Below are 17,749 nucleotides of genomic sequence, written 5' to 3' on the forward strand. Positions count from 1 at the left end.
GCTTTTGGGGGCCATTCTTATCCCGTTTAACCAAAGAAAACAGTGAGTAATTATGAAGCCTCCTTGTGAGCCAAGAAAGCAGGAGCAGCAAGTTTGTGTTGATGCATTTAGTGATGAAGTCTGTATCTTTGGCAATTGCCTTGGAGCCCAGAGTGGGGCTGAAGCTGCACATCCTTGACTTCTGTCATGTGTTGCTCAGAACAAGAAGAACATCTTGAAATGTCAGATACTGTATTTGAAGTCAAATGGTCAAATCTGTGGCAGGAGAGCTGCGTGGTCCAAAGGCCCCAGGGATGCAGTTGAAGATCAGCTGAACAAGAGCCACCCTGGGACCAGGTGTCTAAGGAGGCCAAGGGCATGGTGGCCTGTGTCAGCAGCAGTGGGGCAGCAGGAGCAGGGCAGTGAGCGTGGCCTTGTGCTCGGCAGCGCTGCGGCCACAGCTGGAGTGCTGTGTGTTCTTGTGGGTCCTGGGGAGCAAAAGTCATGGAGGGGCTGAAGTGTTTTCAAAGAAGGACAGGGAAGCTGGGCAAGGGGTTGGAGCACAAGGCCATTGAGGAAGTGCTGAGGGATCTTTAGTCTGGACAATGGGAGGCTCATGAGGGACCATCAGGCAGACTTCCACCAATCCCTACACAACAGTGTTGACCACACAGGGTGTTTCCCTATTAAACATGCCCTCACAGCATCCAAGATCTTTAGACACTGGAGTGGGTGACACTTCCATCTTGTGGCTTGCTCGCTTGCTGGGAGAGATTTGCCCTGTTTATTTTCTCCTTTTCCAGCAAGTAAGATGCTTCTGCACAATGTTTCTGAGTCTTTTTAAGGCCTGGATGAAATTCTGATCCAATTTAATATCCCACTAGTGCAGCAGCTGTAGCAAAGACGTTGGTGTTGCTTTCCTGCTTTTCCATTTCAGAACTTTTAAGATCTTAAAGCTCTGGTTTACAGAGACAACCTGGCTTGCTGATAGCAGCTAGGGAAAAATATTAACCTTATATACATCCACAATTCTTTTTAAGTTACCCTTTTATTTTTAGTCTGTGGGACTTAAAACTGCTATGTGGCTATGAAGTGTTCTGATTTCTCCTTAGCAGATGTGGTGGTAGATCTGAAAAGAAATGAGGTTCTGAATGATAGGTCATGGCCTGTGCCTCATGCTTCTCTCTAGCCACAGGTGATAGAACCAACAGCCATCTCCCCCCTGGTTCCCTCTGCTCCTGAAGAAGAAGCCCAAGAGGAGCAAATTGAGATGGATGAACGCCAGACTCCATCTTTGCCCACACCAGAGCCTGCATATCTTGAGCCTGTAAGTTCCAGCTGTGGGTGGTGCTGCCTTTAGTGCGGCGAATGTGCAAGTTTTGCAGCAGCGAGCACTTCCTGTTGCTGGCTGAGGATGCTGAGTGCTGGAGTGCTGCCAGGAGCTAGGGATTTCCTGCAGGCAGCGACAGCAGAACTTGGCCTTTGACCTGTGATGTTGAGGCCTCAAATGGCTGGCGCCTCTGGGAGAGCATCTGGCTGCTTGGCACAGGGAAGCTCTGTCTCTGGGCCTCTGCAGTGCTATGGCTGAGGGCACATGTGGTAGTGCTGGAGGTCACAGGGCTTTGTTTGTTTTCCCTTGTTGGAAAGGTGTGTTTAGCTTGTGATACTGGTCTGTGGTTTTCTTGAATTCTTCTTTAGTTCTATAAAGTCTTTTTCCCCAGCTGTCTCTTGGCTTTTGATAAGGTTCATGGTGATGATTGTGTTGATTTTCCTACATCTTTCCTCCCTGTTTCCAGCACCATGAGAAATTCTGGTTGAATTTTATTTTGCACATTCGTAGTTCTTGAAGATGCAATATATATTTGCATTAGTACTCATAGTTTGAGGTGTGCGTCTTGTTGCAGAAAGAACTTTTCTTCTGCCAGGCTAGTTAATTACATCTTGCAATTCACATTAAGGCTAACACTACCTCTGTCTTTTTGCAGCCAAGAAATTCGTTTATCTTGTGTTTGGAATTTGGGGAGGAAATCAATGCCCTTGCATTGCTAGAAGGTGCCCTTGAGCACCTTCTAGCTGGTGCTCAAAGATCTGATGAGATACGAGGGGCTGGGTGATGGAAGTGAAGAGAGACAAGCACATCCTAATGATGATCATCGGTCTCACATTTATTGATCCAGCTTACATACTTTTATAGTAGTGTTAATTAAGCTCATACATAATGCAAAAGCTAAGCTCATCATTGGTTACAGATTACATGTCAACCCCTCCTTTGTGGCTACATTCTCAAAATACTTGTGGTTTTCTTGTTGAGGCTAACACTTGTTTTTACATCCTGCTGTTGACTACAGTTATCCATTCAAGGGAACCATGTTTTTCTTGTTATTTTCTCAGGGATGCAGTGTTGTTGTTTTTCTCGTAAGGAAAAGGCTGAGAACTTACTGCTTACAGCTGCTTTTTACTGCTTAACCAGCTGTATATGATCATGGCCTTTTCCTCAAGCCACGTCTGCACAAAACTCTCCAACAGCTGGGCTGCATTTCTGATTCCAGCCACTTTAGCATCATCAGTGTGGTTGAGTCCAGGAGAAGAATTTGCTCAAGCACAGATGCACAAAGAGTGCAGTTCCCGTGCAATGCTCTGAGCCTGATCCCTTTTCAAAAGGACCTACATGCTCCAGATTCCCCAAGATTGTGCTTTATTGAAGCAACAGGAGAGCAATCTCAGGATTGCTGCTGAGTGGGTCACTGCTACCGAGTGTTGATGTGTGTAGATACAGAGAGGACAGTAAACAGAGATGAAAGTGGTGATATCCATCAGTCTGTCTGTCTATCTATCTATCTACACTATGTAACATTTGCAACAGAGAGGACAGTAAAGAGAGATTTCAGTAATGAGATCTATCTACCCATATATGTAACATTTACATAATTGAATATTCCCAAATCTGGTCCAAGGCAGTTGGAGGTGTAAAGGTCACCTAAAGCATCCCTCTCAGGAGAGGATTAGAGACATGTTCCCTCGACCAATTCAGAACAGGCAGAGATGTCTCCCCCTTCAGATATTGTGTTTTTTTTCCCCTTAGAGCTGTTTTTCTCCTCCAGCCTCTTCTTCCCTGAAGCCCCCAGTTAATTCTTTAATTTTCTGCCTGTCCTAGAGTGGTGAAGTATTCCATGTTTTAGGTGGTGAAGAGAACACGAACTCCAGAAGTGTCTCTGACAAGGCCTGAGCTCACCCAGGAAGCCACCTGCAGAGCCAGGATGGAACTGTGGGACAGGGCGGGGTGTCAGTCACTACTGAAAGACAAACAGGACAGAAGCAGAGGGAGGCCCTCACCAGACCCTTGAGAAATGCCACACCTTCCCTGGCAGCTGCCTGAGAAGCTGTTGGAGCTTCAGCCCCAGATGGCCTCTGATTGTAGGGCCAGGGTCACTTTGGAATCTGTGCCTCCCCTCAAACAGAGAATGACCCAGGACAGCAGCAGCACAGTGCTTTGGGGATGTATGAGCACAGGAGTCTTTGAGTTTTGGCCCACAAAGTTTGTATGGGAAGTTGAAACCCATCTTCTGTTGCTTTTTGTGCAGGTACTTCTAGAGAGAGAGCAGGAGCAGATTGCTTCAACAGAGATGCCATGCCAGACTCAGGGAGAGCTGTTCCCAGCCCGAGAGCAGGAAGAGCAGCTCAGGCAGCAGGTGGAAGAGCCACAGGAGAATAGCCAGGTAAGCCTGACTGGCCAGGTGACAGAGGGAAGGGCAGGAAGAAGGGCATAAACCAGAGCTCTTGGGACTGAGGAGGCCAGGAATCCCTCAGGCACTGGAAGCACAGAGCCTTAGAATCTGCACAGATCAGCCCTGGGACAGGAGGTTTGCAATGGAAGCAGTAAGAAGTGGCTGAATAAATGTGATTTTGAGGCTGCAAGAGGAAATAACTGAGGCTGATGGCAGCTCCCACTCACTTGCTCTGCATTTGTGTGTACAGAAGATCAAGGCAGAGCCACAAGCAGAGCTGCCTGAAGCACAGAGTGACATCATGGACATGAAGAGAAAGAACAAGGAAGATCTGGGAAGAATTCAAGATGAGAATCTCCATCAGCAGAGGGGCGATCAACAAAACCAGGTGAGTGAAAGAGTGGTGGACACTCCACCCATGAAACATCCTCTCTCTTGTTTTTTAGAGAAGATGAAGGCACAACTGAACGCAGAGCTTCAGACAGCTCAAACTCGGATGAAGGCAAGGGAGAAGAAGCTGGAGGATGAAATAAAAATCATCAGAGAGAAACTTAATCCCCTCCCTCAGTCTCTACAAAAGCAAGTGAGTGAAAGAGGGATGCAGTCACTGCAGTCACCAAACTCGTGGTTTCTGCCCTTCTTGCCTTTCCACTCAGAGCAGCATGGAGTGGGGCCATTCCTCTGAGTGCATTTTCCTGGTGTGCTCAATCTCTTCTGCTGCCCTGGATAGAGGGACTTGTCCTTTGGCCTTTTGGCCAGCAGTCATTTAAATTGACTCCTGCTGGCCTGTTCCTGCTGTCTTGGTTTCTTGAGGTGTTTTTACAGGGGAACATGGTGACCCAGATGGAGGATTGAAACAAGCTGTCTGTATCCCTTGTCAATCTGTTCTTTCCCTTTCCTCACAGTCGATGACTCTTGGCTGACAGGGACAAGCTGTAGTCTCTGACTGCTTTGTTCTGTTTCATTTGAGGAGCGAGTGTTGGCGTCTCACCGGGCAGCCTGTGAAGATTACCAGCGAATCTCTGGCTCTGAAGGGCCCCAAGTTAGGAGTGAGGCGCAGGTACCATCCCCACCAGAAGTGCTACAGGTTGAGCATGACCTGAAGATGGTACAGGAAAAGAGAATGCAGTGGGAGGAGGCAGAACACTTGGACAAGGAACTGAAAGTGTGTCTGCAGCTCTTGGAGGGGGAAAAGAAATCCTTGAGAGGAAGTAGAATGGTGATTGTGGCAGTCATCCTTTGGAAAATCCATGAAAATTGAACATGAATCTGGCCATGAACTCGAGTAAAACTAGCCTTTGGTTTTGATCCATCCAGTTTGAGAAGTGGACATCAGAAAAAAAGCCATTTAAAAGCCATGCATGTGGCTGACAGCACATTTCTAAGGGCTTGCATTTCAAAAAGGGATCTCAGGGAAATTTCTGCCAGCCACCTTTTTGATATCAACTTATTTTTTGTCCCAGATCTACACAAGCTCTTTCACTAAACCTGCTGCAGCAGCAGCAGCATCGTCTAAAGGAGCCTTTTCTCCCCAACCTGCGAAGTGGAGCCAGGGCAGTTTGTTCACCTCCCGCGCTGACCCAGCTGCTGCTCAGCAACAGGAGGTCGAGGGTGACTCTCTGGAGCTACTGAGTACGTCTGCTGTGTTTCTTGTCTGAGGGACAGTGCATTGTGTGCAGGTGCCAGCATAGCCTTACCAAATGTTTCTCCTGAGTTTGGTGTCATGGGGACATTTATGAGTTCCCACAGGAACTGCTGTAGAAAATCAGTCTCTGTTCTGGCCACCTGTGCTGCAGAGCTGTCTGCCTGGTTGTTGTTGTTGTTACCCAGCCGACCACAAAGGGCTCAGAGCTCCAAGCACTGGGGCTGCCTTTTGTATCTCCTGGAACCTGAGGTCTCTGCTTTAATGTCAGCATCTTCATTTTGTTTCCCTCAGGAAAAATAGTAAACAAGGAAAATCCAAGGATGAAATACACCAAACTGGAATATATTGGCAGCGGGTAAGTCCAACCGCAGTTACTTCTACATAACCATGGGCCAGGTTTTTTTTGTGGTAGAATGTCTATCCACCATGAAGTCAGGCAAACAGACATCTATCCCCATGTTCCCACACTGGGGATAGATTGTCCCATCTCTCAGTGCTGCTCAGAATTTGTGTATTTGCTGCTCAGAAGGCACTGTCAGAGACACCTCCATGCTGCTGAGGTCTTGCCTGCAGCAAGGAACAGGACCTGGAAAATCTCATCTCTCATGTGTGAGATACTTCTGTGTTCATTTCCTTAGCATTTTTTTATATCTCTAAATCATACTGCCACACTAATAAAGAGAGAAGAATCTTGCTTGCCGGAAAGAGAAACCTCCTCCCTCATATCTGTCAGATAACAGTTATCAGGAACATTTTTTCCAAGAGTTTGCTGAAGGAAATACTCTGTGGTCAGGATAAAAACTGAACCGTTTAGAAAGTGAAACCTGAGGTGGAAGAAGCTGGTCTATTTTTGAGCTGAGGCAGTAAACCCAAGCAGTGCAGGAACAGGCCCAGTGCCCATGCACTTGAGAGGAAAATGCATCATCTGCCTTCTGGCAGCGCTCTCCTGCATCCTGCAGGTTTTTGGCACTCACAGCAGAGATCTCTCGTGTGAGTTGGCTTTCACTGCAAGATCTAAATGGCTCCTACTTCCCTTGCTGTTTTCTTCTTTCTAGGACTTTTGGGGATGTGTGCAGAGCAATTGACAGTGCCACAGGAGGAGAGGTAAATGTCAACAGGCCCTGCAGACTCTGCTGCTATTGAGGGGCTTTCCCCTCTGGTGTGAGCTGTGGCTGGAGCTTTGGCTAGAGCTGTGCTGAAAAGGCACAAGAAGCACAGACTGGTGCCAGCCTGCAAAATACATTTGGGACTTTGTCCTCCTCAGCTGCCAGAAGGAAGGCACGCAGGGCAGCGCTTCCTTTCAGAGAAGGATGCGCTCGCTCACTCTCCTTTGCTAAAACAAAGGTGGTGCCTTAGAGCACCTCACTGCTCTTTGGGGCTACAGCTTCAGAGTCCTGAATTCTCATTTCTGGCTGCCAGCAAATCCATCTGAAAGTTACTGGTAGTTCCTTAGCCACCTGCAGTGCTGCACTTGGGAACTGCACATAGGGAGAGAGCTGCAAGGTGCCCTAAAAGCCCTAAGCCCTGCCCATAGCCCAGGATGTATCCACAGAGTATTAAGGCATGGATTACCTCTTCTGAATCCCAAACAAAGCAGCAGAGATTGTGGTCAGAGGTTTGTGGGTGATAGTTTACACACCACTGTTACCAAATGGACAAGGCAAAACCTCAGTGGCCCCACATGTTCTGTAACTGCCCCCCAAGGGAGCAGAGAAATGGGCTGTTGGAATGTCAGTTCCTAATTAGTGCAGCGCCTAATTACAAGGCAGTTTGGCACAGCTCAGCTGTGTCATTGCAAAATCACTCGCTCCATGTGTGTTGTGGTCTTGTGCCACCAACTTCTGAAGTTACTGATTTTCAATGTCATTTTAGGTGGCCATAAAGAAAATAAATCTAAAAGGACTGAGGAAGAAGAAACTGAAAGTCAATGAACTCATGGTCATGAAAATTAATAGGAATCCCAACCTGATCAACTATTTAGACAGGTGAGTTTTTGTGAATGTTTCTTTACATATTGCAAACATGCAAGGTAAAATCCCACTTTGGTCAGTGGCAGAAAATAGAGCTGTAATTATTGGCTAATTATTACTGCTCTGCTCATCTCTAATGGATGGGAAGAGAGAGCACCTTGTCTGCATGAGTCTTCTCTGGCATACATAGTTTGAAAATTACTCAAAAACCTGGATCAGTCATATCTTACTAAATCAATAGCCTGTAAGTTCACAGCCACCACTTTGTTTTGGGGCTTGATTTTTATGAAGTGTCTTTTTACATCTGGATAAACTAACATAAATTTACCATGGATTGTGTGCCCTCTTTTCCATTGCTTTGCATGCCAGGAAGACTAGGTGCTTATTTCCAGAAACACATAGTGTGACAGGTTTTTTTATCTGTTACTAAAATGCATTTTTCACTTGCTGGCCATTTAAGACATCTCCTTTTTCACAGCTATGCCTTTCTTCTTGAGACTGCACAGATTGCAAACAATGCACAGCTGAGAGGGAATGTCTATTCCTTTGATTCTGTCCTAGTCACAAAGGAACCTGAACCAAGAATCAATCAAGAACACAACCTAGCCATGCATGTTCATCTCCACACCCTTGTTTCCTTCTTTCAGCTACCTTGTGGGTGATGAACTCTGGCTAGTAATGGAGTTCATGGATGGAGGCACTCTGAGCGACATCATCAGCAAGACTTGCCTGTCTGAAGACCAGATGGCAACCATCAGTCGGGAGGTCAGCAATCCCATCTGTGTTTCTGAGGGCTTGGGCAGGATTGTCTGGGAAACAGGGGCTCAGAACAGGAGAGGTTTCATGTGCCAAGTTTTGTTTCTGTGTCGCTGGTATGCTATGGGCAAGTAAAAGCACTTCAAGTGAAAGGCCTGCCAGTGCCCCTGCATTCCCTGTACTCAATGCCAGTGCTCTTATATCCTGCTGTTGTACTCTCACTCTGCCTCTTGTACTTGTATTTGCTGTTCTCCACTGTGCCTCTCTAAACATTTGCCTGGAGCCTGTTTTCACTGCATTCTTTGCCTGTGAAAGCAAAGGTGCTGGTGGCAGGATTTGAAACAAGCAGCAAAGAAAAAAGTCCTTTCTAACAGTCCTCATCTAAAAAGATAGGAGTGCAGCCAAAATGCTCTTTACTTCAGGAAGGTGACTGATGTGATACTTCCAAGTCTGTGCTGAGGCCAGCGATAAAACCTTTGTCATGCAGCCTCCCACCCAAAAGTTATCTGCTTCACACCAAAGGGAGGGACTTTTTCTTTCTTGGCAAAACCCTCATTTGTCTTCTGCATGGAGATAGCAAATCCACTGCAGCAGCAGTCATCCTGGCTGGTTTGCAGGGGACAGTCTACAACAGCAGGTGCCGTTGCTTTTTCAAAAGCTGACGTGCCTTTCCTCAGAAAGGTCCTGCTCTGCAAGTGTTGGAGCTGCAAGCTCTTCCTCTCAGTGTCACTGTGTTCTGCCCTGGAGAGGGAATCTTTTAGATTGTTTCCTTTCTTGTGTGATGAAATCCCATCACTTACTTTTTTCCCTCTTCTTTCTCTTTTCTCTCTCAGTGCCTGCGAGGACTGGATTTTCTCCACTCAAACCATGTGATCTACCGCGATGTGAAGAGCTGCAACATCCTTCTCAGAACCAATGGTTCTGTCAAGCTGGGTCAGTATATTCTTGGTCTGATGCAGCATTCCAGGGATGTGGGGTGTAGGGCTGCTTTGAGTGACAGCCAGATCCCCAGAAATGGTGCTGGTGGCAGTGCAGGGACACCCGCTGTGAGCTGAGGGCACAGCTGCAATGTGCACAGAGGTATGAGAAGGAACCACAAGCAGTCAAGACTGCTCTTGGTCTGTGTGTGTCCCTTCCAGAGGGAGGGAGCTATAATCTAAAGCTTCAGGGGAATAAAGTCCACTGTTGGAGGGAGCGTTAAAAAACCTAGGTTTTTTTGGATGTGGCCAATTTCATACTACCTTGGCTAAAGCCCCAAGGAAACTGAGTGTAGAAAGTTCTCTGGGAGATTCAACAGCACATTCTTAGACTGAGAATGGGGAATTCTTTTGCTTGGTTTCCTAATTGGAGCTGGCTTTCATGGTTTGTTGTTTTCCCCACAGCCGACTTCGGTCTCTTTGCTCAGCTCACCCCTGAGCAGAGCAGACGGAGCTCCGTGGCCGGCACGTCTGGGTGGCTGGCGCCTGAAGTGGTGACAGGCCAAGCATATGGTCCCAAAGTGGACATATGGTCTTTTGGGATCATGGGCATTGAAATGGTGGAACGAGAAGTTCCTTGCAGGAATGCAACTCCTGTTTTGGTAAGAAGCAAATACTCACTGATCTCAGTGTCTTTCTCACCTGTCCCATGTTCTGTGTGCCATTGGACAAAATCCCACTGCCATCTGCTGGCCCCACTTCCACCAAGGTTCCCTTCTAAAAATGTCCCTGCAGCACATCAGCATCTGCTGTAGATTTGGTTGCATCAGAAGGGAAGTGGCAGTTCAGAAACCTAACCAGTTCAGAAAGTTGCCATTTTGGCCTCCAGCCATGCCTGACGTTTCTCATTTGCTTTTTGAACCCTGTTGGAGCTCTGGCTCTGAAGGACAAGAATTTTTCAGTGAAACAGTTGGATGTGTGATAAATATCCTTCAAAATGGAGGTTGGGTCTTCCCAGTTTCAGGTTTACAGAAAAAGAAAAAGTGAAAAAGAAACAACCAGCAAAGCAATGCCCAAGCAGTTCTGCTTTCTTTTCCCTTTTTGAACCACAGCACATCAAATTTCCTCCACACTGTAGTATGTTTTTCAAATCGTGTGGGTCTTTGAAACTTTCAGATTTTCAAGTCATCTGTACATTGTTCAGTCATGTGTGTGGGATGCCTGGATAAGTTTAGGATGTGTTTTTCTCCAACTGCAGTTAGAATTGTACACCAAACCCTTGGCTGTTTCTTGGTACTTTAGCAAGTTGATGAGCTTGCAGGCAGGTGCCTGGGCTGGGATCCAACGTGGGCAGTTGACGCTGGTGCTGTGTTCCTTTACCACCAGAGCAGGGCCATCCCTGGCCTGCACAGTTCTAATGACAGTGAGGACTCCAGCTCCCACCATGGCCAGTGGCTGAGCACAGCTGCAGAGGGACAGGATAAAACCCCCTTTGCAACCTCTGGTGGTGTGGGAAAAGGAAAGAAAGCTGTCCTAATTATTTCTACTCAAGCAGAATGTGTTTGTTGTTTTAGGCTTGGAAATTTTCCTTTGGGTTGTAGAGGATATCAACAAAGTCTGTTTGGTCACCATCTATTTCAGTGCCACCAGCACAAAGCTGTTAGCATTGTGACGGGCATTTTTATGGAGACCAGGGTGCAGCCTGGGGTCATGGAGATGCTGCCAAACCTCCCATTTCTTACCCAACACTTTCTGCGATGGGCATGCCTTTAATGCATTGGCTTGAGCATCCAAATGAGCAGAGGGTGGCCGTAGGCATGGCAATTCTTCTTCTGATTTGACCATGAAAAGGTTTCCTTGTGCCACATAAAGAAGCCAAAATGTGCAGCTGAGAGACAGAACTACATGTGGCTCCTGTGCACCCAAGCAGGCATTTTCATCTCAATATATTTGCGCATGCATCTTAATGTGTCTGTGTTGAATATGAGATTCCAAATGTTTGTTTTCTTTTCCTGAGGTATAACTGGTGGATTTCCTTTTATTCCTTCCACTTAGCAGTGTTTTCTAGAAGAAAAAAAGAAGCTCAATGAGATTTATTTTATGGCAGTTGTGTTTCAGGGACCAATAAGCACTGCAGAGATGCCTTTCATGTACTATTCCTTGCAAATAGTAGAGTTAGTATAGCACAGTCCCTCTTCCAAAAAGCCTGTCAAGCTAGTGTGAATCCTCAGGGAAGGAAACATGCTTCGCTGATGTAGTTCCCACTTACTAGGTCAGTCAATGAAATCAGCTGCCAAGGAAAGATCTGCAGGATGGTGGAAAAGCTGCGGCTGCATCAGGGTCTGGGTTTTTGGTTGGTAAAGTCATCTCTGGGTCTCTGCCAGGGCAGAAACTGCCACTGCAGAATGGAGCTTAAACAATGGGATCTGGAAGAGCACCTAGAGATGTGAAAGCAGCAGGTGCAGCCTGGTGTTTCCTTTTTCTGTAGGCTCAACTGAACGCCAGGGGAGAGAGACCACAGCTGCGGCAACCCAACAGATTCTCGTCTTGCCTGCGTGACTTCCTGAGCTGCTGCCTGCAGACAGATGAGCAGAAGCGCTGGTCTGCCAGGGAGCTCCTGAAGGTAAAATGTGAAGGGGCTGCAGGTGAAACAGGGTCTGAGGGTTGGGCTCTTCCTCCACTCAAGTCCAAGGCATCACATGAGACCCCTTCCTCCTCACCTCCACTCTTGCTGCTCTTCCAGTGAAAATGGTGAGGAATCCTAGACTGGGCTGGGCTGGCTGTGAAGGTCCTCTGGTCCTCTGTATCCTGCACTGAGCAGGGACATCTTTAAAGAGATGAGGCTGCTCACAGCCCTTTCCCACCTGACCTGGAATGGGGCACCTACAAGCTCTTGGGACAGCCTGTGCCAGTATTGCACTATGCTCTGAGTAAACAAGTTCTTCCTTAGACCTACTCAGACTTGATCCCGATTTTGATTAAAAATATTCATCACATTCTATTGTACACTGGAACTGTTAAAAAAGGTGTCCCCACTTTCTTCAAAGCCACTCTGAAGTCTTGGAAAGTGGCAGCAAAGACTCCCTGGGGCCTGTTCTTCACAAATCTGAATGACTCCACCTCTCTCTGCATTTCCTGAGAGGAGAGGTGCTCTGTTTCCTGACTGTTGCTGTCGCCCTGTTTCATAATTTGGTGGGATGCTTCATTTTATCTAATGGCAAAAGAATTGAAGTAGAGCAATGCAGGGTACAGAGACATGAAATGGTGGTGCTGGAACCCAAGGAAACCAGTCCTAGCTGAGCAGTCAGACAGAGATTTGGCTGTGGGCAGGAGGGGCTGTGGGGGGCTCACTGTGAGCCTCTGAGGGGCCCTGGTTTGTGCCCCCCAGCCTACCCTTAGAGGTTTCTGCCACGCAAACAAGGACAGCTGGGAGGGACTTGTCCCAGCCCCATCTGCTGCCTGGCATGCTCAAGCAGACAGGAACTGTGCCTGGGTTACTGCCAGGTTGTGTGGCAGAGAGGGAACTGCAGGGCCCGGTGCCACTGGGCTGGCCCTGCTGGGAAGGAAGGTGCCATCCAGCACATGAGGGACAGGGCATGGAAAGGTAGACACTGCTCTGTCTCCCTGTGGGAATCAGCACAGTGCCTGTCTTGCAAAGGCAGGAACCTATGTGAGTCCTTGGAGTTTCCTGAAAGGAAGAAACCCCAGGGACAGAAAGCACCATTTCTAGAGCACTGGCAGGGCAAAAATCCCAGGGAGATGAAGACATCACAATAAACAGATGAGTGGGATTCTGGGCCTCCTTTGCCTGTGATGGCAAGGTCATGCACATGATGACTGGGGGAGGAGATGGTCCCATTGCTCCTCTTTCCCAGTCTTTTTAGGATCCAGAAGAATGCTGATTGATTCTCTGAAGCACTGAGCTTGGAAAGTCATGGTTCAATGTTCTTTATTGGTTTTTTTTCCTGTGGACAGCATCCATTTCTACGTTCAGCCAAGCCAGCATATAGATTGGCACCACTCATCAACTCAATCAAGATGAAGAAGAAGAAGGAGGATTGGAGAAGAAGAATATAATAATCAAGATAATATCTCCATTACCAACTAGGAGTAGGATTGTAGAGTAGGACTCTATAGTAGGATTGTTGAGTAGTTTTGGTTTATAGAGTAAGTTTATAGTATAGGTTCATAGAGTAGGATTATTATTAAATAAAGTTTCTGAAACATCAACTCATTGGGAAGATTCTCCTCCTTCGGACCCCTTCAGACAGCTCAGCATTTTCTTCTGAGTTACCAGTAGATTTTACTGGTGCTGAGTCACACTTACGGCTTCTTTGGTGTGGTTCGTAAGCAGAGAAGGTACTTCTTCATTCATCCTCTCCAGACCACACTGCCTTTGAAATATGGCCCACTGGCTGGTTTTGGCACGGCTGTGGTATTTCTAGTTGAGGCAGAAAAGGTAATGGCATTTGAAGGCAAAACCAAAGGAGGGGTGAGGCAGCCAAGACATCCTGTGTGAACTCAGGACTTCAGTCGTCACTCAAGCGCATTTGAGTTCCTGCCACTTGGATTTGTATCCCTAAGTGCAATGTCTTTGGTGGAAGGAGAGCCTTGCGCAAATGAGAAAGCAGAAAGATCAGAGAGGGTGCTCAGGAAGGTCTCCTGTGGTGCAGAGCTGTCAGCGCCTGGGAGGTGAGAGCTGGCCCGGCCTTGGCCAGGGTGGAGCCCCAGCAGAGCCCCAGCAGAGGCCGGAGCAGGCTGAGCCCCGGCAGAGGCAGGCTGGAAGGAGGCCCTTGGAGCTGCAAGAGACAGCAGCCAGGCCCTGGGTGCCTGTTCCTGGCAGCGGGCAAATCCTCCGCTCTCAGAGCCCAGGTGGCAGCTGGCTGCTGCCGAGGGGAAGCGCAGCCGTGCTGGGCACAGCCCAGCCTGGAGGCATTGGCCGTCTGGAGTGTGCCCATGAGCAGAGAAAGGCCCAGGGCAGCCGAGGGCCGCTGGGCTGCCTGAGGATTCCTCCTCTTCTGCCGGCTGCCCTGCAACTCCTGGCAAAGGTCAGCAGTGTGTGCAGCACTCTGGGCACCGCGGCAGGGAGCCGGGCTGCTCGGCAGGCTGGAGCACAGGGCAGCCTCCTTCAGGCCCGCCTCTTGTGCCAGGGGAAGCGAGGCCAGCGTGAGGCAGGGACAGCTTGGCAGGGCACATCTGCAGGAGCCAGCGCCTCACGCAGCTCTGGGAGGAAGCGCCTGCAATCCTGCAGTTCTGCACTGAGCCATAGAAAAGGTGTGAGATGCAGAGTGTTTTGCAGGAATATTCAGGCCAGCCTGCTTTGTGTTCTCTGGCACACAGCAAGCGCTGTGCAATGCAGCTCTGAGCTACTAGGAGAGAGGGAATCAGGGATGTACCTGAGGGTTTACCTGAGTAGTGATTTGGAAGGGAGCAGAATAATTTCAGTTGGGAATCTATGTTTGCTTCATTAATTTCAGAAAAAAAATTGTAATGTGTCAATAGCACTTGCAGGATTTTAAGACAAATGTTTTGTTTGATTCCTAGAATAGAAAGGAGAGGCGCTGGGAAAACATTTAAGTGTAACCAATGGGGCTTAGTCTTGTGAATTCCTTTAGCCTTAGCAGGCAGTGCTGAACCCTGTATTCCCTCATTGCAGTGCTTAATGTGTGCCAGTGGCTTTCTTGGCCTTGAGAATAGAGAGAGTGTTCCTTCTAAGAAGGTAGCTGGAGTGCATTTAAGGGAAAGAAAGTGTTTTTAGGAGGCTCTTGACCAGCAAAGGAGAATTTGAGGAATGGGATATTTTGCAAAAAACTGTGGCAGGAATGGAATTGTGTCCGAGGCCCTGTCATATTTGATCTGTGTTTGAGCAGGTCAACGAGAAATGAAGAAAAGTGTATTGTTCAATGGGTAGGAACTTAATCTTTGAAGGAGAAACAGTGTATTGATCAATCTGTGGGTATTAGAATTAATTACCAATATAGCCAGAAGGGACGTGCCTGGGCTTGTCTGGCCCTTGCTGTATGACTAAAGGGCGGCAGCTGTGGTCGTTTCACCTCAGAGACACCTTTGGCTAAGCTGGATGCTGCAGCTGGGCACTGGAGACAAGTCCAGACATGCAAGAGCTCAGGTTTACCTTGGTGGAGAAGCTTTAGGGCGAGGATGAAGGAAAGGAGTCGGGTTCTGCTAGACGGTTTCGATTCAGAGCTTTATTCCTGGCCCACAGGCCTCTGAATCCAGTAACAGCTCTAACAGAACCTCTCAAACTGCGTGGTTGCTGTTCCTTTTAACCCCAGGGAGAGGAGGAGGGACGGGGCAGGGATCCCACAAACCAGGAAAGGGGGGAGAAGTCTCAGGGGCCAAATGGCACCTGGATTGCCCAATGTCCTCCAGGGGTCTAAGGCATCTTTTGAACTCTGCCAATCACTCAGTGGCCTTCTGGAATGCCAGGATTGACAGCCAGTGCTCAGCAGGGGTCAGGGTGGGGGAAAGGAGAGGTGATTGACACACCTGGGGAAGAAATCTACAGGGAGAAACCCGAGGTATCTGAGGCAACACACGACATCACACCGCAACATCTCCTCCTTGTTTTGTTTAAAATTAAGAGGACTGGGTTTTGGGGGAAATTTCTTGCCAAACCACGGTTGGTAAATTGGTTCCTCCTCTTCAGGAGGGTCAGCGTTTTCTTCTGCAACTTCCATGTCATCTACTGGAGCACTGAGGGCTTCCAAATGGTAGACTTCCACAGGGGAAGATGAGCTTGAAATTAACTTGTGAACCATGCGCCTGATTAGTCCAAAAACAATGCTAATGACTACAATAACAATAACTAGAATAAACAATACTAAAGTACAGTTTTCAGCATAGGTCCCAACCAGCCTGAGAGTCACCAGCCCTTGAACAGTCCTCTCAGCCAGTCATCTGTTTCTCTCTTGATGTCGTAATTTCAGGGTGGTCTATATGCTTTGGGCTGACGAACAATGCAGGAGATCACTGGTGAAATGATCGTGAGGAGCAGGCTCAGTCTCATGTTGTCTTGACACTGCACACGAACAGCATGATCTCAACTGGTACAAGGAACGTAAGACAAACATATATTACTATTACTCATAGTATTACTATTACTATATTACTCAAACTATTCCAGATAGGAGGCCTAAATGGAATTTCTTCCAGGGAACACACCCAGCATTTCCTTCTCCAAAGCAGCATTAGCAACCTGGGGTGCTTCTGTAGACTTCCCTGAGAACTTGGGGATGTAGGGCTTATCCATTTGGAAGGAACCCACTTTGAACCAGAGGGGCTGGACACGCAGGCTTATCCACGTCCCCATGTAACTAATTTGTAAGGTCCCACTGTCTTCCAAGTCTCAGGGTCCTTTACTAAGACTGAAGGTTTTTCTTTCACTGACATCTGACTGCTCCCCCCAAAGTGGCATACGAAGGGCAGATTCAGGCTGTCAAAAGAACAGTTCAGAAAATTGATTGTGAACAGAGCCCTGGATAACCTGGGCTCTGTTCACAATCAGATGTGGGGAGGTTCTACTTTCAGAACCTGATGTTGCTGATCCAGAACTCTTTTGATATCACAGGGAGTCCTTTTTACTATGGCTTGACCTGTAGGGGAGTAGGGGATGCCTGTTTTGTGCTCTACTCCCCATTGCTGCATGAAACTCCTGAATTCCTTGGATTTGTAAGTGGGCCCGTTATCAGTTTTCAGCTGTGGGGATGCCCATGAAAGAAAAAGCCTGTAAGAGGTTCTTTATGGCATCGGAAGATGATTCTCTTACGTGGACAGAGGAATAGACTGCTCCAGAAAAGATATCTACACTAACATGAATGTATTTCTGCTGTCCAAATGACTCTGTGTGTGTTGCATTTGTTTGCCACAGTTCACAACTGTTCAACCCCCTTGGGTTTGCTCCCATACTCACTGTAGGGAGTGCATGTTGTTGGCAATTGGGGCATGTGGCCACAATTGCTTGGCCTGTTCTTGAGTGATGTGAGACTGACAACCCAGGCCAGGTGCATTTTGTTGGAAAAGCTAGTGGCTGATTTTTCCCTGTTCAAAAACATTTGGGAGAGCGCCCATCTCTGCAGGCACAGCACGAGCATCTGCCCTTCTGTTGCCTTCAGCGATAAACCCTGGCAAGTCAGTGTGTGATCTGATGTGCATCACATAAAATGGTTGCTCTCAATGGGAAACTAACTTTACGAGTTTTGAGAACAATTCAAAAAGTGCAATGTTAGACACCTCTTGCAGTAAGTATCACTTGATCTGCCCTGGATACCACTCGTGCCACATATGCAGAGTCTGTAATCAGATTGAATGGTTCTGAGAACTTTTCAAAAGCCCTAACAACTGCAGCCAATTCAGCAACCTGAGGTGAACCTTCCACCTCAGCAATGTCCGTCTCCCAGTGCTGGGTTTGAGGATCCTTCCAAGTCATAATGGACTTGTGGGACCTCCTGGGTGCGTCTGTTAAGACAGTCAGAGCCTTTTTTAAAGGTCTCCTACTTTGAACACTTCTCAGTTGTGGGCAGGCCGATGGATAGAAATTTGTCCTGAGTAGGAATCCAGAGCAAACTGCAATGCCTCCTTTTCCTGAGGCAAATGTTCTAACATTGTCTTAGTAATTTGGCCTGATTTTAACTCAAATGGAATATGAATGCACTCAAAGTCACGTCCTGCTGGCTCCCTGATACGGGTCCTAGCTTTCTGGATCATTTCTGCTAACAGCATTTGGGACTTTGTCATTCT

At 47.7% G+C, this 17,749-nt stretch overlaps 1 protein-coding gene across 1 annotated transcript in view; it reads left to right on the top strand.

Annotated features, from left to right (window-relative positions):
* Positions 1-13,184, top strand: part of LOC106630004 (uncharacterized) — a 35,055-nt gene extending 21,871 nt beyond the window's left edge. The window contains exons 8-20 of the mRNA XM_074533633.1: positions 1,169-1,306; positions 3,561-3,695; positions 3,955-4,287; positions 4,675-4,764; positions 5,168-5,336; positions 5,641-5,704; positions 6,405-6,453; positions 7,222-7,334; positions 7,967-8,084; positions 8,909-9,008; positions 9,458-9,654; positions 11,481-11,615; positions 12,968-13,184. Of these exons, the coding sequence (XP_074389734.1) occupies positions 1,169-1,306; positions 3,561-3,695; positions 3,955-4,287; positions 4,675-4,764; positions 5,168-5,336; positions 5,641-5,704; positions 6,405-6,453; positions 7,222-7,334; positions 7,967-8,084; positions 8,909-9,008; positions 9,458-9,654; positions 11,481-11,615; positions 12,968-13,069 (1,743 nt within the window). The 3' untranslated portion in view covers positions 13,070-13,184. The remainder of the gene's footprint in view (positions 1-1,168; positions 1,307-3,560; positions 3,696-3,954; positions 4,288-4,674; positions 4,765-5,167; positions 5,337-5,640; positions 5,705-6,404; positions 6,454-7,221; positions 7,335-7,966; positions 8,085-8,908; positions 9,009-9,457; positions 9,655-11,480; positions 11,616-12,967) is intronic.
* Positions 13,185-17,749: the final 4,565 nt, after the last annotated feature.

This window comes from Zonotrichia albicollis, chromosome Z, assembly GCF_047830755.1.
Source record: "Zonotrichia albicollis isolate bZonAlb1 chromosome Z, bZonAlb1.hap1, whole genome shotgun sequence".
NCBI classification, from domain to species: Eukaryota; Metazoa; Chordata; class Aves; order Passeriformes; family Passerellidae; genus Zonotrichia; species Zonotrichia albicollis.